The sequence below is a fragment of the Jaculus jaculus genome, chromosome 6 (assembly GCF_020740685.1).
Source record: "Jaculus jaculus isolate mJacJac1 chromosome 6, mJacJac1.mat.Y.cur, whole genome shotgun sequence".
Taxonomy (NCBI): domain Eukaryota; kingdom Metazoa; phylum Chordata; class Mammalia; order Rodentia; family Dipodidae; genus Jaculus; species Jaculus jaculus.
Genome location: NC_059107.1, coordinates 41,779,819 through 41,801,473, shown reverse-complemented (window position 1 = coordinate 41,801,473; position 21,655 = coordinate 41,779,819). Strand labels below are relative to the sequence as shown.

At 39.6% G+C, this 21,655-nt stretch overlaps 1 gene segment (V, D, J or C); it reads right to left on the bottom strand.

The window, feature by feature from the left end:
* Positions 1 to 661: 661 nt before the first annotated feature.
* Positions 662 to 4,723, bottom strand: LOC101602783. The segment is given in 3 exon segments: positions 662 to 690; positions 4,296 to 4,565; positions 4,669 to 4,723. Coding segments are annotated over 3 exon segments (354 nt in total).
* Between the last annotated feature and the right edge of the window lie 16,932 nt (positions 4,724 to 21,655).

Genomic DNA, 21,655 nt, shown 5'->3' with positions numbered 1-21,655 from the left:
TGCAAAGAATAATTCACTGTCATGTAATTCTAGTCCACACAGCATGCAGATGTCTATGTACCCCATCTTTCTGTCAGGCCTCTCATTTCTTTCTCTCCCTTGTCGATCAATTGGGTCCTCTCTCTCATGCCATGGATCCCTGCGTTGAATTCCTGGCCAGATCTCCACCACCAGCATCTCATCTTGTGCAATCCTCACCCCTCTCTGGAGTTCTTGGTCCACATAGCCTGAAAAGTAACACATTGGAACAGTGGCATCTGCCCCACTTTCCAGGCTGGCACCCATAGGTTTCCACAGGTGTAGGCTTCCTCTCCTAAAATCCTTCCCCCTACTTTCCTTTCTCTCTTAAAGCTGGAGCACCACACCAATTTGGGGCTCTTGTCTGCTGTCCCCAAAGGCACAGCACTGCCCCAAATTTGGGGTAGATTAATAAAGTACTTTAATTCGTAACATTCCAGTTTCTGGTCTCCAGTCTTCCTTCTAAGATGGGTCCCCAAAACACAATAAGAGAGGCTTGCCATGTGGGCAAGGGGTCTTGGCTGTTCATTTCTCCTCCTCATGCCTGAACCTGGGAGTCTCTGTTCCAATAAGCCCTTCCCCTGTTCCTTAGGAGAAGGAAAATTTCTCCTATATTTCTCCCTTTTTGTTAGTCTTTTCTAAGCTATGGGAAATTTGTAGCTGATCTCTTACCTATTCTTTTTCCTAATATGACTTGTTCCTGCCTTTTCCTGGATATCAATTTTGCCCCAAATAAATCTCACAATTGATATTTTAATTTTTGGAGTCAATTTTCTCAATTATGTGATAAAATGGGTATGTGCATTTTTCTTTTCTTTTTATAAAATATTTTATTTATTTATTGGAGAGAGTGAGAGAAGGAGAAAAAGAGAGAGAAGAATGGGATACTAGTAGCTGCAAATAAACTCCAGAGACATGCATGAACGTGCACATCTGGTTACAGGATTGATTCTGGGGAATCAATCCTGGTTCCTTAGGCTTCACAGACAAGTGCCTTAAACTCTACGCCATTTCCACAGCCCAACAATTGCTTTTCTAAGGAATGCACTTATTCATTTGTGATGAACTTGGCTTGCTTAGAATTCCTGCTCTAGCTCCTATACTTTCACTAAGGACTCTTCAGAGGAGACTTAAGTCTTCATGACTCCCTTTTGATAATTGTTAATCTCTCTTTCTTACTATAATACCAGCTATTTTTCTTATTGTGGGATTTTTCTGCATTCAAGTGGCCAGTTCTTGACATTATGGGTAATATGATTTCAGAAGCTGTGTTCCAAAGAGCCCACTTGATTTTCTCTGCACAGTTAGAACTGAAGTTGATTCTATTATACTCTTTATTGGATAGATTATGCAAGAAACATAAAAGGGTGCCTTATTTAGTTGAGGACAAAAACACTTAGAAACAAGCCCCAACTCAGGTAAAACCTTAGTCACAAGGAGATTGAGAGCAGGGTACTATGACAAGTGTGAAATGGCAGTGATATGGTTTTAGAAAACATTTCATAGGGGCTGTAGAGATTGCTTGGCTGTTAAAGCATTTGTTGGCAAAGCCAAAGGACCCATGTTCAAATATCCAGATCCTACATTACTCAGATGCACAAAGGTGAGGTAAGAGCAAGGTTATACATGCTCACTAGATGGCACAAGCATTTGGAGTTCAATTTCAGTGGTAGGTGCCCAGGTTCACCAATTTTCTTCCTATCTCTCTCTTTGTCTCTCACTCCCTCAAGAATGAATGAATAAATGAAAAAAATAAATAACAGAAAACTTTTCATAGGAGCCACAGGGCATAATTACAGGGGTTGGAAGGACACCAGATTTTCCAGATCTAGATATGTCTGTCCAGCCTCATTTCTCACACCCCAGAAAACTTCATTGAGCCAACTCTGAGAACCACAGTAGCTACAGCCACTTGGGGAACAGCAGAAGCCTTCCAGATATGAGAACCAAGAGCTTACTGGTAATGATGTCTGTATCCTCCTGAGCAATACAGCAAACTTGAACCACACAAGATATGCAGCCATTAAGCACTTGAACTGTTCCAGGTACAGCTCAGATGTTTACATTCCAGTTTAATCTCAGTTGAATGCATACAGTTCTGTGAGACCAGTTAGTACTAAAAGTGGGAGGCAGCAAAGGGTTAGCATTAGTAGTAGATGGCCCCCATCACAGTTGGGTCCACAGAACAGAACCTCAGTAATTTCAAATTTCACATCCTACTGCCTTAAGTAGGCTTTCTGTCAATGACCTCTGTTCCTTCTACTGACACTCTAAATGATGGGGCTTCTTTCCAGGCCATTATTGCTCTTGAAACCTACCCAGGAGACTGCTCTTCCCACACCTGCCACAAGAGGTTGACATTTCCTTTACTTGAACATCATGAAAGTTGAAATGAACACTTTTCTCTGTGTCAGCTTACTTTTGACTTAGCTTTCATCCGGTCATCATTTAAGCCTTATCCAGCTGTTTTATACCCTATATTTTTCATGATGAAAACTTACTCAATGTTGTGAAGTTTATTTTTTAGATAGTATCTCTTTTTGATTTTGTGTGTGCAAGTCAAATGTAAACATTGGTATATTCCAAAATCACATTCCACTTCATGTATATATTTATTTACTTAATTGAGAGATCTAGAGAGAAAAAGGCAGAGAGAGAGAGAGAGAGAGAGAGAGAGAGAGAGAGAGAGAGAGAGAGAGAGAGAGAGATGGAGACTTGGCTCAGCAGGGCCTCCAGCTATTGCAAAAGTACACCAGACACGTGTGCCAACTTGTACATCTAGCTTACTTGGGTCCTGAGTAATCAAACCTGGGTCCTTTGGCATTGTAGGCAAGTGCTTTAATTGCTAAGCTATCTCTCCAGTGAACACTTAATTTTTTTGAGGTGGGGGTCTTTCACTGAGCATGAAGCTCAAAGAGTAACCAAATAATGAATTCTCTTTTCCATTTGAAGTTTAACTACTGGTTTGGGGTCACTTCAGATTTTTTGGCATGTCTGTATAGTGTGTATGTGTTTGGAGGTGGGTGTACACACATGTGCACATGAAAGCCAGGGGTCAATAATATGAGATGTTTTCCTCAATTTTTGTCTCACTTATTTATAGGCAGAAGCTGTCACTGAACTCAGTGTTTGCTACTTAATCAAGTCTTGATACCCAGTTTACCCTGGAAATATACTTGTCTGTGTCTTCAAATAACTGAGATTTATAAGTATGCATTCACATGCCTGGAATTTAAATGTGTGCCAGATAACCAAACTAAGGTCCTTAAGTTTGAAAAGCCAGAACTTATCAACTGAGCCATTATTCCAGGCTGTTTCTTTAAATTCCTAGTTCTGATTCATAGCTTAGAACTCTAGTAGCTGGTGATGCATTTTCATAGCATAATAGAAGCCAAGGATTTGGACAGCTTGTCATAAACATATGTTCATAAACCTCTAAAAATCAATCTTTTATTGCGGATTAAAGTACACATGGAGCCAAGTTTTACCTCCATCTCTCTGTTCATTGGGATCTTATAGTATTCTCCATTCACATGTTGAATAGATGTGCAGAAATGGAGTTCAGAAGTGTGTTTACAGGAGGCCATGGGGCACCAATTCTCTCTCTCTCTCTCTCATAAATAAACAAAGTATATTTAACAAAACATGTTAAAGATGGTGGTGTAGTAACCATGCCAAAGCATCCTAAAGGAGAAAAAGCAAAAAAAAAAAAAAAATTAAAAATACAAACCAAAGAAACCAAAACACACTCTTCTTCTAAAAAGTGAGGATGATAAGAAATTACCAATGGGAGCAGAGAAGTTGGAGACATCCAGAGCATCCAGGGCTCATGTAGACCGGCAGAAGCAGGTCCAGCAGTGGCAGTACCAGCTCCATGGGGCCACAGCTGCAAGGCTTGGCCTGAGCCACAGAAAAAGTCAGATAAGAGGATTTTACATTCACATCGGAGCTCCTCATAAATTCAGAAAATGTGTAGGTAGGACTGAAGAAACCAATGAAGGAACAGATCTCTTAAATCAGGAAACACACTGCCACTCTGTATTTCTAGGAATGAAGAGACAGAAAGAGAATTAGTGTTCAGAAAATTCTCTTTGGCCTCTTTTACAAAATAAGCATTCCAGTAACCTTCTTCCAAATCTGAGCTACATTTGACAAAGTTTTTCAACAGACAAGTGACCAGGAAAAGAAGCTAGGGCAGCCCAGCCTCACACTCATTGTTTCCTGGTTTATGTTATGACATGTATCACTGTGGTTAGGAAACCCATAACCATGTTGACAGTGATATGTGGCAACATCTTCAGTCTCCAAACTGCTGATGGTGAGAGAATACTCTGCCCCAGATCCACTGCCACTGAACCTCGATGGGACCCCAGATTGTAACCTGGATGTATAGTAGATGAGGAGTTTGGGACTTTCACCTGATTTCTGCTGGTACCAGTTTAAGTACTTGCTAATGTCCTGACTGGCCCTGCAGGTAATGGTGACTCTGTCCCCCAGAGATGCAGACAAGGAGGGTGGCTGTGTCATCTGGATGTCACATTTGGCACCTGGGATTTGAAACATAATTAAATTATAACACAACTAAGCATGACGAAAGAGAAAATCATGAAAGAGCTGTGAATCTCAAATTCATCTCTAGCTCTTGCTTACCTGGGAGCCAGAGCAGCAGAAGCCCCATGAGCTGAGTGGGGACCATCATGTCCATGCTGAATCCTGACTGTGACTGACACCTGCCCAGACTGACAGTGACCAGCCCATTAAGAATCCCCAGAGCTGTGGGCTGTGCTCTGGACACATGCAAATAAGCAGGTGCTGGGTGCAGCTGTCGGGCATCTCATCTCAGGAGCGCAGAGCAGGACACGGTCCCCAGATGTTTACAGCCAGGGCAGCACATAGTCACCTCCTGAGAATGAATTTCATCCTTATGGACATTCATGATGGAAGACATTTTGGAGGCCATTTTTGAAACTTCTTCCTTCAAACCTTCTGATGGGCATAAACACTATTTGGTAATCTATTCATCGTAATGATGAATTATTGTAGAATGCGTTTTCAGATGGAGCAATAGAGGACTAGAAATCTTTAACTCACCCAAATACTTCTAATTGGAATAACAGTAAGTTTGTGTTGTCCTTTCAAAGTATTTTGGGTTTTATTTTTTTTTTTATTTTTTAAGTAGAAAATACATTTTCAGCAGTATTAGAAACAAATATAACTGCATATTATAGTAGCCTAAGCCATGGCAATCACTGTGCATTGTGAGACTCAATTAACCCAACGTCTCTGCCAGTCTCACTTAGGTCTTCCAACATCTGATTAGATAGGACTCTTTCTTAGGAACTAAATATGTGACTTTTTCTTAGTGTAGGATGTCTCATATTCAGTTACATCCCAAATTTGCAATTTCCCATAGTTCTTCAGCATGAAGTCTTGAATAGTCAGAGTAGACATGTGTACCTTAGCATGAAAAAAGAAGAAAAAGAAATATTTCCATTAAACACATGTGCATCCCATGCACTAGAAATTCTACATTTTGTGTACAAGTATATGTGTGACTATATGTTTCTATGTGTGTGGGTGCATGGGGGTGTTGAATGTACTCATGTGTGTGCATGCATATGGAAGTAAATGTTTATGATGTGTCTTTTCTCAGTATATTATTCATTTTTGTAAATATTTGTATTTATTTATTTGAGTGAGAGAAAGAGAGAGAGAGAGGAAGAGAATTGATGTGTCAGGACCACTTTTTTTCTACAAACAACATGTATTATTATATGCCTTTATGCATCTGGATTTATTTGGATACTGAGGAATTGAACCTGGATCTGCAGACATTGCAAGCAAGCACCTTGAAATATTGAATCCTTTCCCCAGCCCTGCATATTACCTTTGAGTGTGAATCTCTCATTAACCTAGAGTTTACTAGTTTTGCATGTCTAGTTGAGCAGCAGGCCTCAGTAATCCATGTGTTTCAACCTACAAGCACTGTGATTATGGGCACATGCTAACATCCCTGTTTTGGGAGCTGGGGATTGGAACTTGAACCACTTGCTTGTGTGGGGAATTCTTTACCAAATGAGCCAATTCCCAGACTGAATAATGACACTATCTTACTTTTGTCTTTTGCTCTTGATTGCAGTCTGACCTAGGAAGCAGCCACACTGTGGGCATCTTCAGGAGGCAAAGTTTCAACCTCCCAACTGTTTACCACATATGAAGGTGGAAAAGTCCTTGTATCATCATAAAAGTCATATTTTAATACCACATATCTCATGTGTACCTCATTGTCTTTGCCACCTGGCCTCATTTATCATCAGGAAAAGTAGAGTCAGCTAGGTTGTCAGTGTCCATAATGCAAAGTGGAGAGATTCTGGGCTTCTTTCAGAAGCACGGCAGTGCGCGGCCATGCGGTGGTGTTCAGCATAGATGTACTGCTTCTGATCTTCTATGTTTCTGGATTTCAATAATTTTACAATTAAACAGTCTATCATGAACCAAATCATTCAAGATACAAGTGCTCTAAGACTGAGCCTACTACACTCTGTCTTTATAGCTGGGTTAACTAGTGCTGCAGGCTTAGTCTCTCCCCTTCACCACGTTTCTGCAGACATCTGCACCCTTACCTGCACCATTTTGTCCTCTTTAAAGTTTGAAAGTCCATCGTGTCTGCTCACATGATGTGCTAAGGGTCCTGGAATGTTCATCATTCAGGACACTGTCAGTGGGTTTGGGCAGGAAGAGGACAACAGATGCCTCAGCATTCTGCCTCAGCTGGAATAATACAGAGATGTTTTCCCACTCTCACGTAGGCAGGAGATTGTCATCTTCAGCAGTCACTGGCCATCTGAAGAGCCTGTTACTTCCCACCTTCTCTGCTTACCTCCCTTTTATTCCCTACTATTGATTCCTACAATTCATAAATAGGGAAACAGTCCCAGAATAATTGTCACTTGATCCAACTTACCACAGCATGTAAATTCTTATATTTCATTAACAGGTTTGAAGCCCATATGTTTAACAGCTTTTATCCTAGTGCATATGTGTTCTGGGGAAACACCAATGATCCCCTCATGCAGGTATCACATTTCCTGACCACCAGATACCCTAATTATGTCAATGACTTAAATTCACCGCAATGAAACTATTTGTGCTTGGAAATGAGCCGATTCCCTTTGCTGCCCCTCTGCACCCTCCCACTGGTGATCTATTAGAGATTGCTCTCCCCTAAATGTCCCAGTGACCCCTTGATTCCTTGCCTCTCCTTCCCAGGAGTTGTGGTGCAGTTATGTGGATGCCATCTTGACCGGAAGCCACAAATCCTTGTTGAGAATTTTTGCACCTATGTTCATAAGGGAAATTGGTCTGTAATTTTCTTCATTAAATAAGGGGATTGAGACATGGCTTAGAGGTTAATGCACTTGCCTGTGAAGCCCATAACTCATGTTTGAATCTGAAGATCCTATGCAGCTGAACACACAATGATGAAAACCAATGATGTTGCACATGTGCCACAAGAGGTCACATGTATCTGAAGTTCATTCATATAGGCTAACTCCCTCCTTCTATTTCTCATTCCTTTTTCTCTCTCTCCAAAATAAATAAATAAAAATCACAAGGCAGAGTGAGAATCTAAGAGAGGAGGAAGAAATGTGAGTTTAATGGATTTAGTATAGTAGGGATTAATAAGCAGGGGAATTCTTACTTCACTGCCTTTAATGGGTAATTATTTTCTACAGCCTCCTAGTAAATGTGACTTAGATGACAAATTTACTGATAAATCCACTCTAGGGCACAACAGTAAAGGAAATTCAAATGTGTCTGGAAATTCCTTAATTTTCTCATCAATGAGGGACATACTCTATCTTTGCCTGGTTTTGGTATCAGGGTGATGCTGCCTTCGTAGAAGGAGTTTAGTAGGATTCCTTCTTTTTCTAGTTTATGTAAAAGCTTAAGAAGCAATGGTGTTATTTCTTCCCTGAAGGTCTGTTAAAATTCACCAGTGAATCTATCTGGGCCTTTGCTTTATTTAGTAGGGAGATTATTGATGAATGCGTGGATCTCCATACTTGTTATAAGTCTATTTAAGTGATTAATCTCATCTTTATTTAATGTAGATAGGTCATATAAATCAAGGAAATCATCCATTTTTTTCAGATTCAAACTTAGTGGAATATATGATTTTATAGTGTGGAATATGGTGTTTTGAATTTCTCTGGAATCCATTCTGATGGTTCCTTTTTCATGCTTAATTTTATTAATTTGAGTCTCTTCTCTCTTTCTTTTGGTCAGATTTGCTAAGGGTTTATCAATCTTGTTTATCTTTTCAAAGAACCAACTCTTTGTTTCATTGATTCTTTGAATTGTTTTTGTGGTTTCTATTTCATTAATTTCTGCTCTAATATTTATTATTTCTTCCCATCTAATGATTTTTTTTATTTTTTTTAAATATTTTTTTAAATTTTTATTTATTTATTTATTTGAGAGCAACAGACTCAGAGAGAAAGACAGATAGAGGGAGAGAGAGAATGGGTGCGCCAGGGCTTCCAGCCACTGCAAAAGAACTCCAGACGCGTGCGCCCCCTTGTGCATCTGGCTAACGTGGGACCTGGGGAACCGAGCCTCGAACCTGGGTCCTTAGGCTTCACAGGCCAGCGCTTAACCGCTAAGCCATCTCTCCAGCCCCCATCTACTGGTTTTTGGTTTGCCTGGTTCTTCTTCTTCCAAGGCTTTAAGGAGAAGCACTAGTTCATTTGCTTGAGACCTTTATACTTTCTTAATATAGACACTTAAAGCTATAAATTTCCCTCTTAGGACCACCTTCATTGTGTCCCAAAGGTTTTGGTATATTGTGTTCTCATTATCATTTGACTCTATAAATTTTTTGATTTCCTTCTTGATTTTGTCATTGACCCATTCATTATTTAGTAATGTATTTTTTTTAGTTTCCATGATTTTGTGTATGCTCTATAGCCTTTCTTGCTACTGATTTGTAGTTTAATTCCATTGTGGTCAGATAGAATGCAAGGAATTATTTCAGTTTTCTTGTATTTGTTAAGATTTGCTTTGTGTCCTAATATATGGTCTATTTTAGAGAATGTTCCATGTGCTGCTTAAAAGAATTCAGCATTTTGATGAAATGTCCCGTATATAGCTGTTACATCAATTTGTTCTATGACCTCATTTAATCCAGATGCCACTCTGTTTATTTTTTGCCAAGATGACATGTCAGTTGATGAAAGTGGGGTATTGTAGTCACCCGCTTCCACTGTGTTTGGTGTTATCTGTGACCTTAGTTTTAATAGTGTTTGTTTAATGAAGTTGGGAACCCCCATGTTAGGTGCATATATGTTTAGGATTGTAACGTTGTCTGGTTGGAGTGTGCCTTTAATCAATATAAAGTGACCTTCTTTATCTTTTCTAACTAGTGTTGGACTTTAATTTACCTTATCAGACAGCAAGATAGCAACCCCTGTTTGTTTTCTAGGCCCATTTGCTTAAAACACCTTTTCCAACCTTTCACCCGAAGATAGTGTCCATCCTTTGTACAATGGTGAGTTTCTTGGAGGCTACAAATTCAAGGATCCTGCTGTTTAACCCAGTCTGAAAACCTATGGCTTTTGGTTGAGGCATTGATGCTGCTGATATTAAGAGATATCATTGAAAGTTGTATATTTATTTTTGCCATTTTTCGTAGTGATTCCAGTTTTACCTTTGCCACTGCTCTTCTAGTTTAGATATTCTGTTCCCTCCTTCATCCATTCTACTGGTGAGATTTTCTACAAAGTTTTTTATTTCATTGACTGTGTTCTTCATAAGTAATTCTGATGGGTTTTTCTTTATTATGTTTATTTTCTTATTTATGTCTTGTATTGACCTCTTTATTTCATTAAATTGGTTTCCTGTGTCTTCTTTGTTTCCTTTGATTTCCTCTTTTATTCCTTTGATTTCCTCTTTGACTTCTTTGAGCCTATTTATAATAATTCTTTTGAAATATTTCTCAGGCATTTCCTGTAATTCATTTTCACTGGAGGTCATTTATAATGCATTAATACTTTTTGGTGGATTTATATGGTCTTGATTTTTGGTGTTGCTTGTGTTATAATGTACATATTTTTGCATCTTGGATTAATATAATGCTTGGACTTTCTAATTATCTGCAGTATTAGTACACGTATCAATATGATGTTGTATATCTTCATGTAGGAGCTTAATGTGCTACGTGTGGCTCTTAAGACTGTCAGAGTATCTACAAAAGTGGCCCTAGATGTTGGGTTTGCCTGCTATGAGAGTATTCAAGTAGGCTAAGTCTGAATAAAATACAGGCAGGTTCTAAAATTTAACTAAACAATGTACACATTCAATGAAAAACAGCACAGAGTATTTATGCAAGAGTAAGTATTATGACAACCAGATCCTGTAACAAAGTCTCAATCCCTTAGGGTGTGTGTTGCCCTGCATCCTTAATCCTGGCAACAAAGACGTGAAGATTTCTGTTCTGTTGAGGGTTCCAAGTCAGCTTGTGGCCAAGTGGGACCCTTTCCTAATGAACAACAGAAGAGGAAACAAAGCCAATATAAATTAGGAAGCAACAAATAACAAGCCCCAAATATAGCTTATTTAAGAATGGCAAATCTGACCATCCATCAGATTTAACAATTTATCCTGATATGGAAAGTGCAATTAGCACTTGTGATTCAGGCCTAAATACCAGGCTTATTTGGTGTATACTGACCTGGTGTAACCCCAGTTACCTTTTGGGATGATTTAGGTCTCAGTTATTCTGAGCTCCTACTTGGGTCCCTCTGTGGTGCACTTTGGGTAAAAGTAGGCTGACAGGGTCAGTGTATTACTGTTCTCATCACCGGTACTGGGTGCTGTGATCTCCCTTCTCCAGGTCTCCGGTGCTTGTGCTGGTAGTAGGGGAAGGGAGGCTGTGGATTGTGGCTATAGTTCTCCTCCTGCAGGTCCACGTGATCCTCTGCCTTGTGATCTCGTACTCCATTGGTCTCTGCAGTCCTACCTACACATTTCCTGAGTTTGTGAGGAGCTCTGGTGTGAATGAAAATTCTCTCACTTGACTTTTTCTGTGGCTCAGGCCAAGCCTTGCAGGTGTGGCCCCATGGACCTGGTGCAGCCACTGCTGGAGCCACTTCTGCCTGCCTATGTGAGCCCTGGATGCTCTGGATCTCTCCTACTTCTCTGCTGCCATTGGTAATTTCTTATCATCCTCACTTTTTAGTAGAAGAGTGTGTTTTGCTGTTTTTTTTTTTTTGTTGTTGTTGTTGTTTTGTTTTGTTTTTCATTTTGTTTTTTGGATTTTTCTCCCCTAGCCTGCTTTGGCATGGTTACTATGCCACCATTGTTAACATGTTTTGTTAAATATACTTTATTTATTTATTTATTTATTTATTATAAAGAGAAAGATAATGGGTGCACCAGAGCCTCCTGTAAATGCACTACTGAACTCCATTTCTGCACATGGACTCAACATGTAAGAGAAGAATCTTGTAAGATCCCAATGAACAGATAGATGGAGGTAAACCTTGGCTCCATGTGTATGTTAATCCATAATAAATGATTGATTTTTAGAGGCTTATGAACATATGTTTATGACAAGCTGACCAAATCCTTGGCTTCTGCTATGCTATGAAAATGCATCACCAGCTACTAGAGTTCTAAGCTATGTATCAGAATTAGGAATTTAAAGAAACAGCCTGGAGTAATGGCTCAGTTGATAAGTTCTGGCTATTCAAACTTAAGGACCTTAGTATGGTTATTTGGCACCCATTTAAATTCCAAGCATGTGGCTACATACTTATAAATCTCAGCTATTTGAAGACACAGACATGTATATTTCCAGGGTAAACTGGGTATCAAGACCTGGTTAATTAGCAAACAGTGAGTTCAGTGACAGCTTCTGCCTATAAATAAGTGAGGCAAAAATTGAGGGCTGGAGAGATGGCTTAGCGGTTAAACGCTTGCCTATGAAGCCTAAGGACCCCGGTTCGAGGCTTGGTTCCCCAGGTCCCACGTTAGCCAGATGCACAAGGGGGCGCACGCGTCTGGAGTTCGTTTGCAGTGGCTGGAAGCCCTGGCGTGCCCATTCTCTCTCTCTCTCCCTCTATCTGTCTTTCTCTCTATGTCTGTCGCTCTCAAATAAATAAATAAAAAAATGAACAAAAAAATTAAAGAAAAATTGAGGAAATCATCTCATATTATTGACCCCTGGCTTTTATGTGCACATGTGTGTTCTCCCACCTACAAACACATGTTCACTATACAGACATGCAAAAAACCTGAAGGGACCCCCAAGTAGTAGTTAAATTTCAGATGGAAAATAGAATTCAATACCTGGTTAGTCTTTAAGCTTCATGCTCAGTGAAAGACCCCCACCTCAAAAAAGTGAAGTGTTCACTGGAGAGATGGCTAAGCAGTTAAAGCACTTGCCTACAATGCCAAAGGACCCAGGTTTGATTACTCAGGACCCAAGTAAGCCAGATGTACATGTTGGCATATGAGACTGAAGTACCTTTGCAATAGCTCGAGGTCCTGCTCTGCCAAGTCTCCATCCCCCCCCCCCTCCCTGCCTTTTTCTCTCTAGCTCTCTCAATTAAGTAAATAAATAATACCTGAAGTGGAAAGTGACTGAGGAATACACCAATGTTGACATTTGACTTGCACACACAAAATCAAAAAGAGACACTACCTAAAAAATAAACTTCACTGTATGTAAAGAAGCTAAAGACATTGAGTACGTTTTCATCATGAACAATATAGGCTAGAAAACAGCTGGATAAAACTTACATGATGACCGGATGAAAGCTAAATCAAAACTAAGTTGACACAGAGAAAAGTGTTCATTTCAACTTTCATGATGTTCAAGTAAAGGAAATGTCAACCTCTTCTGGAAGGTGTGGGAAGAGTAGTTTCCTGTGTAGGTTTCAAGAGCAATAATGTCCTGGAAAGAAGCAGCAGAGAAGCATTTGGAGAACTGCAAGTTTGAGGCCAGCCTGGGCCACATATCATGTGTCAGACCAGTCTGAGCTACAGAGTGAGGACTTGTCTAGGAAAAAAAAAAAAGACAAAAATAAATAAAATAGTTACTAAGAAAACACCTGATCCAAATTCCATAATCTGAGACAGATAATAAACTTTTGCAGAACACAAAGGAGACATAAACAGAAACACAGTAATAGCAGAACACCTCATTATTGTTCTTACAAACACATAATCAGCACATCAATAAAGGACACCTTGACATCTTTATTAATAATGCATACTTATTAATAACACAGACAAAGTTGGGCGTGGTGGAGCAAGCCATTAATCCTAGCACTCGGGAGGCAGAGGTAGGAGGAATGTCATGAGTTCGAGGCCACCCTAAGACTACGTAGTGTATTCCAGGTCAGCCTGAGTAGAGTGAGACGCTACCTCCAAAAACGAAAGGGAAAAAAAGACAACCTAGACCTACCATATAGAACACTCCATCAACAATAGCAGAGAGAACATTTTTCTCACCTTCACATGGAATAGTAACCACAACACCACATGTTCATTAAAGACAGGAGACATAAGAAAATTAAGAAGAAAAAAAAATAGTGCATGGATTTAAAAAATGAAATATGAAAAATTTTACAAATATGCATGAAAAATCCACAAACTTATAATAAAATGGTTTTAAGGAAGAAACTAAAAGGGATGTTGGAAAATTTTTTATAACAATAAAACTGAAAATACCAAATACTAAAATGTATGCTTTGTAGAAGATCTGTAGCAAGTGGAGAATGGCAGTGGTGCCAGCTTGTGTCATTAGATTATAAAATTCTCAAATGAGATTCAGATTTCAAGATTCTTTTATTGGAAAAGTCTCTCCTTTGTAAAAGCCTTAGGTGTGTCTCATGCTGAAAGGAGCTCTATCATCTAGAGTGTCAGTAGGTGGAACAGTGGTCATTGACAGAAAGCCTACTTAAGGCAGTACAATGTGAAATTTGGAAGTACTGAGGTTCTGTTCTGTGGACCCAACTGTGATGGGGGCCAGTCTGCTGAAGTGGAGCCCACATAGAACTGTGCATCTCCTCACACTCCAGACGCCTGGCTTCTGCCTCGTTGAAGATTGCAAAGTCTCTAAACAAATGCAGAAGTGTACTTTCTGATGTGTTTGGGTTTAGAGAAGAATCTGGAATGACAGACTGACTGTGGGTGGGGAACACATCTCACACTGACAATTGTCATGGCAGGACTTGTAAGTGTGGGAGCTTAGTAGTGACAGAAAAGTCTAAAATTTCCCCAGGGAGCTAATAATTTAAGGGAGAGTGTAACAGATTTTCAGAGTCTGTGAACAAGGAAGATATTGAAATTGTCAGGATCGCAGCTGAGGTCTCTGGACAAGTGTGTCATCTGCACGAGACCTGCCAGTGTCCGGCGCACCAGCTGCAGCAGGCCTGGTGTAGCAGCAAGAAAATGACGGGGCACCCCGTGCCTGATGTCGACAAGGGGATGCCCTGATCAAAACAGAATTCAACAAACTCATCCTTATTCTCCCTCTCTTTCATGTTCATGAAACGAAGCCAGTAAAAACTCCAGACAAATAGTTCTATGCCCACACTTGGGTATATTCCTAGGTTTGGGAGCTTTGATATATTTTAATAAGAAAACACATAGTCATATTCAGAAATGGGTATTTTTCACTATCCCAGCTTCCCATTTTTATTTTACTTACCTTCCCTTTTCATTAAGATCAGCAGAATGGGAACAAGGAAGAGAGACATGATGGTAGCAATGCAGGATGTAACCATACAACATTTAAACATTTTTTTTTCAAAAAAAAATGCATAAAGCATTCTACACTAGTTTCCCTTTAGAAAAGAGGGCTGAAGACAATGAAAAATCTTGGATTTTTGAGCACACTTTCTATTTTTTCCTTAAATGGAAATATTTTATAAATTTATTTTTAAGTAACATAAAATATATTATGTACCATTTGTGACATTAAACAGAATTTAATTCAGTTTGTTTCCACTTTCCTCTTCTCCCACACTCTACCTCTCTTGTCACCACTCACTTTTTCTTTTTCCCACCCCATCCTAAGCACCTTTATTCTCTTTCTAGTTCTTCTGTCTAGCTTCTTAGACCTTACCTGCCAGAGATGGCAAGCATGCCATTTCAGGATCACGAGGAATTGAGCACTGAAGAACTGCATGACACAGTTCCAGCCCAGCTGTCTCTTCCTTGAAGTTCAATGTGGCCCCTCTATACAAATATCTTTGGCTCTCTACGCTACAAATATTTGTGGCTTTCTGTATAATGTTTGTATTCCTCTGTCTTTCACTTGGTATACCACTCTCTAAATTTACTTTTCCAGCAAAAATTAGTGTTAGTGAAGTGTTGGCCAATGTATCTGAAAAAGGCTCTGGCACAGAATTGGAAAAACAAGAAAATGGGTCAAAGATAATTGTTTTCCTTAAAGGCCATAAGTCAAAATTTTAAAGGCAACATACATGGAGCTCGGTAGATGGATTAGTGGATGATGTATTTTCTGGGAAAGTGTGAGCATCATAGTTCAGAATCCATAGACGGTGGCACAAAAACATCTGTACTCCTTGCACGCCTACAGGGAGAATGGAGGTAGACACAGAAGATTCCTCAAAAGCTCCTGGGCCCTCATGAACTAGAAGGTGGACAATGAGAGCCCTGACTAAAACCAGGAGGAAATGAAGGACATCCGAGGTTATACTATGATATGCAAAACTATGTGAACCATGTCACATGTATGTCCTTACTCACACAGATGCACAAATACATACACACATCATGCACATACCCAAAAATGAATATATAATATTAAAAGAAATGTACATCTGGAGGAAAATGTACAGCATATAATGTTCTCCAAATGCCAAAAAATGCTCAGAAATGGTATGAACAATTTTGCTTCCCATACTTATGAATAAAAAATTGCATGTTTATTGTGGCAATTAGAACGGAAGAGCAGATATGAGAAGTCAAATATTGGTGATTTAACTTGGTGTTTGCTTATATTTGGGGGGTTCTGGTTACAGACCAGTTACTGAGAAGCCTCCACCATGACAAGATTCATGGGAAGTGTGCACCATGCAGAGCATTACTACTGCAGTCACCTAAAGGGTTCAAGCTGAGGTTATATCACTTCAGTCAATTCTTTTAAACCCAGTGGAATCTTAAATAGGTTCTGAGATTCTGACATATTTGCTACCACAAAATATGACTAAGCAGAAACCCATCTGTTGGGAGGGAGGACATGTAACATGAATTCACTACCCAAAGCCAACTGAGCATGCACTGAAACAGGAGCAGTGGGGGATGGGATGGTTAATCTCTGGTTGTCAACACAGTTAATACAAGAATTGGCAGTCCCTTCTCTATGTGTGGGTACATGAGTGTTAGCATCAAATATAGAAATTAATAAGACAGGGACATATTATGGTCTATGCCTATTTTTTTTTTTAAATTCTGGTCACAGGGTGACTGTGGACAAATCTCTGCTATCACCACTTGAAGCTATATTTTGTTTCAGTGACATAATTACACAAGGTGATGGTGAGCAATCCCAATTATAGTCATGCAGCAATTCCTCTAAGTAGCAGCAGGCAGTTTCTCATCATCAGGTGACAATTTTGCAAGGCTAATTGTTCCTAAAATCCAAGGTGATGTTTATAGCAACAACTGCAGACTTCCAGATATCTTTATAGAATCTGGAACATGCCTCTAACAGCTGTACATAGTTGCTTTCATAAGTGTTGAAATAGAAAGTTATAGTAAATAAATACAAGGATAATGAACTTTGTGTTACCATCTTTTAGTTACACATAACTTCCTTGATTAGCAGCCTAAGTTCAAAGCTGAACAGGAAACTGAAACAAAAGTAAGCAGATCTCCACAAAATGAAAGCATTGATATTGTTTTTATTTTTTTTTATTAGCTTTCTATTCAGCAAATACAGGCAGTTTGGTACCATTATTAGGCTCATCCGTGACCTACTTTCTCCCCAATGGCCCCTCTTTGTTGATGTAAATGGGTTGTGCATTATGGAGTTAGCCCACAGTTATTGGTACAATAAATGTCTGCATATCATGACTCAACATGTGGCTCTGACATTCTTTCTGCCCTCTGTTCCTCAAAATTTCCCTGAGCTATTTTAGGCTCATTTTTGGTCTGCTTCAGTGATGAGGTGATGGGGGCCTCTGAGGCTCTGGCTCTCTGATTTGGTAGGAGTTCATTTTTCTCTGTGTTGGTTTCCTTTCTTCTTGTGCTGGTATCTGGTTCATCAGGAAAACAGCACCCTTGCTTGTTTTGCCAATTTTCTTTAGTTTCAGTTGGGGCCTCTTTGAGGTATGATGGGGCGGCTCTTTCCTTAGGATCTGCATCTATCTGAAAAAGAGACGCAGAATTTCCAATGGAGAGTGAGTTAACACCAGGACAAATGAAATAACCCTTACTTTTTTAGTAGAGAGTTTAATAGGTGTAGGCCCTCTTGTACCCCATGATTGATGGTAGCTTGATATTGGAGAGTGGGCTTATGTTTGGATATGGCTCTGACTTGTTTCCCAGCTCCAGCTATGGGTCCCGCACCACTGAGGGGATCAGGTAGCCAAATCAAGAGCAGTTGGTTCCCCACCATGGTTGTGTGCCACTATTGCACTTGTGTGGGCATCACAACAGGTTATTTGTTGCAAAGTAGGTTAGACCATGAGTTGCTTGGACAGATATTGGTCATTTCCCCCAGTCGCCTATGTAGCACCTTCTGGCACTAGACATGCTGACTGTCTGGGGACTGACTCTCACCTGGTCTCCAGCCATGTCTTCCCAAGAGACTTGGTTTCCTCGCAAGAGACTTGATATTGTTTTTAATCTACATGTCCAAGCAAAAACACAGTGCATTCAGCAACAACAGCCTCTAAGTCTCTGTTACAATAGTACAAATAAAATAAAAATTGAGTTAACAAGATAAAATAAACCTGAGTTTAAAACTTTTCAGATGATTTTCTGCTGCAAAATAATCTTTCCCAAGTGGAATGACATAACAATTTAATAATTAAATGACACAGTCCTGGAAGGCTAGTGAAGAGGACAGGACCTGGACAAAGACAACAGGCTGAGCTTTGATCCTCATCTACCTTCACCAGCTCGGGGCTGACCTGGAAGGCCTGCACCACAGGGAGGCAGCATAGGACTGTGGACTCCCTGAGCACTGCGCTCCAATGTGTTTGCTTTTGTGTGGGGACTTCTGCCTGTTGCCATCGTTCTCAAGTACAATGTTTGACTGGCAGGAGACATGGACTGTCTGGGTCCGGTCATATTGGTGATTTGGGTGGAGAGGTGTTACCTCAGCTTAAGCACAGATGCGCATATGTGCTGCTTCATGTAGGGATTAACAAAGCAGTCCTTGGAAACAGGGAGTCACTTGAAACTTCCTGGACCAACACTTAACAAGCCTAATACCTACAAATTTAAAACCTTTATATTGCTAGGGCCACTTACATACATGGAAGAGCCTAATCTATCACATAACTCAAGTATGGGTGTCCTATCTGGAGAGCACAACTCTGAATTTAGCAAAGACTAACCTTGTGAACTTTTCTACCCAGAAGTTGGCAAACTGCTTTTAAGGACAGAGCCTGACAGGTAAAAGAGCTATCTCTTTGGACCCCCATCCAAGATTGGCTAGCTGCTTCTAGAAGCATCATGAGGAAAAAATAAACTGAAAGAAGTTCAATGTAAGCCGTTCGTAAGCCTGCTGCATCTGCTGTCACCACTGCGCTGATGTCACCGGGGCTGTGGTTTCCTGTGTGTACAGGTATTTGATGTCACTTTCATGAACAACCAAAGACCAGTAATAAACGAACAAGCAGTACATGGCATGAGCAAAGAGTGAAATCTTTTGACTTTGGATAATCCTTAATCATTTGTTAAAGTAAGAGAATCAGGGATATGATCTGCTGGACTTGGCAGATCCAGAACCCACATACACTCTGATCACAACAGCAATCGCATTACGACTACCACATGTTTACTGACCTCATAGTCTTCAGTAAATGATTAGCACTTGTTACAAATGTATGTTTGATCTCAGTTGAGAGTCCAACCAGGCCTCTGAGGAAATGGAGAAAAAGAGCATATTTTAAGATCAGTCAGCATCTCTAAGTGTTGCTTGGCAATATTGATCATCGTTCTTTTCAGGCAAAGGAACATCAAGGCAGAAGAAACCTAGTCACATTGCTTTAAGTGGATGCATTACAGACTTGTAAGATTAATTTTAGACCAATTCCAAGTAAGGAAGGAATTCAGCATCTTATAGCAACATACTCTGAATACCTATTTGTAAGTTTCATAAGAAATATTCTTACAGTTCTTTCCCATATGTCATTGTCATAGTTTGTTCTTGTAGTTTGTCACCACAAATGGGTGCTTTCAGCATTGCAAAAAACTTCTTTCAATTAACAATAATATAATTACATATGACCACTCAAATTGTCATAGCCAGATCAGAAAGTACTCTGGTATTTAGTGGACAAGCACAGACTGCATGCTTAGTACTGAGGGATCAATTTTGGTTTAATTCATTCTGTTTTGAAGAGATCTTTATTTCTACATCTCTAAGTGTTGCTTAGCAATATTGATCATCCATTCTTTTCAGGCAAAGTAACACAAGGCACAAGAAACGTAGTCACATTGCTTTGAGTGGATGGTTTAAAAAATTGCAAGATTAATTTTAGAGTAATATTTAGATATAATACTGCTTGAGAGCCATTATATATATATTCAAAACAGAATTTAATATGCAATTCAAAAGAATTTAAACTAGACTTTTAAACGCCTGGGTGACAGGCAGTCAGAAATGCAGGTACAGCGCAACAGACAGCAACAAATAGTAGAGAGTGGACTGAGAAGGTAGGTAGAAGTTAAAGATGTTAGTTTGAAAAACCTGTCAACTCATATTTTATTTTGTTATATCCACATAAAGTCAGATGGTTTGTTAGTAGTCACACGCCATAACATTTACACACATGCACACACATGTGCACACATATAAATAAAATATTTGAAATGTTTTTAAAAACAAATACTGAAAATGAGGAATTTTCTAATCTCCCTTACATTTTTCCTTACTCCATCCTCCCTCCTGGCTTTCTTCCTTCACTCCCATTTTCTTCTCAGTTTTTTACTTCATTTTATTTTTTACAAGGTTGGATCTCCTTTAGTCCAAGCTGACCTTGAATGCACTATTTAGCCTCACAGCATCCTCAAACTCATGACAACCCTCCTACCTCTGCCTCTCAAGTTTTGGGATTAAAGGTGTGCTTCACCACATGTGGCTCAACACTTTTTTAATGTCTTATTTGAGACTGGGTCTCATGTAGCTTCAGTTAACATCAAAATCCATATGTAGCTGCACATGACTTTGGTTTCCTGATCTTCCTGTGTCTACCTCTGGAGTGCCAGGATCATAGGTGTGTACCACTGCACATATCTATTCTCTCATCATTTTTGAAACTGGAAAACCCTGCCAAAAAAATCAGGAAGGTAACATTTTAGTACATGAAAATCTATCCAAATTACACATGAATATCCAGGAGATATATTGGTTAGAAAAGCAGGTAAAAGAATTGGGTGATTCCCAGGAGCTTCCCTGGAAGCCAGGACATATCTGCTACTGAAGGTGTGCCCTGTCTAGCCCAGTGACCCTCTGTCCCCTCTGGGAAACCCAGGCCTTAGGAGACATGTTGTAATGTGCAAGGATACTTCATGAATCCAAGAGGTTACAAAAAGTAAAAACAATACCAAATGAAAAATTTTTCTAGGTAAATTCAAAATAAAAAGTAACTAAATATAGAATCATTGTTTTCTTCCCTGTCCTGAGTTTGTCCATAAATCAAGAGTTTCAAAAACATCACTGAAATCATCTTACCATCATCATCACTGAGACCATGGTACCAACAGCATTACAGAATAACCACATACCATATACACTGAAAACACAAAGGCACAAATGTATTCCATAAGAATAGGTGTTTGGGGGGGGGGGTAGAGGGATGGTTTAGTGGTTAAGAGCTTGTCTGTGAAGCCTAAGGACCCTGGTTGAGGCTAGATTCCCCAGGACATACATTATCTGGATGCACAAGGGGGAGCACAAGTCTGGAGTTTTGCAGTGGCTGGAGCCCTGGTATGCCCATTCTCTCTATATATCTGCCTCTTTCTCTCTCTGCTGCTCTTAAATAAATAAATAAATAAATAATTCTTGTAAAAAGAATAGGCATTTCTTTATTTATACTAATGGATGATATGCTTTATGAATCTGTGTTGAGGAGATACTTATTTCAGGTAAACAGGAGTTTGTGTGTGTGTGTGTGTGTGTGTGTGTGTGTGTGTGTGTGTGTGTATTTCCCTGACTATTTGTGCTTCCCTGATTATTTTAGAAAATTCTCCCCATCAGCTAGGACACTACAGGCTGAGGTTTCAAGACATCAAGAGATCAAGCTAGAAGCAATATGGAAGCCATCTCCCTGCCATAGTGCTGTAGAGTACTCTGCAAGTAGCTCAGGGATAAAAGTCATCAACACTGTATACAGTGGATCTTTCAAGATACAAAATCCTTCAGCAA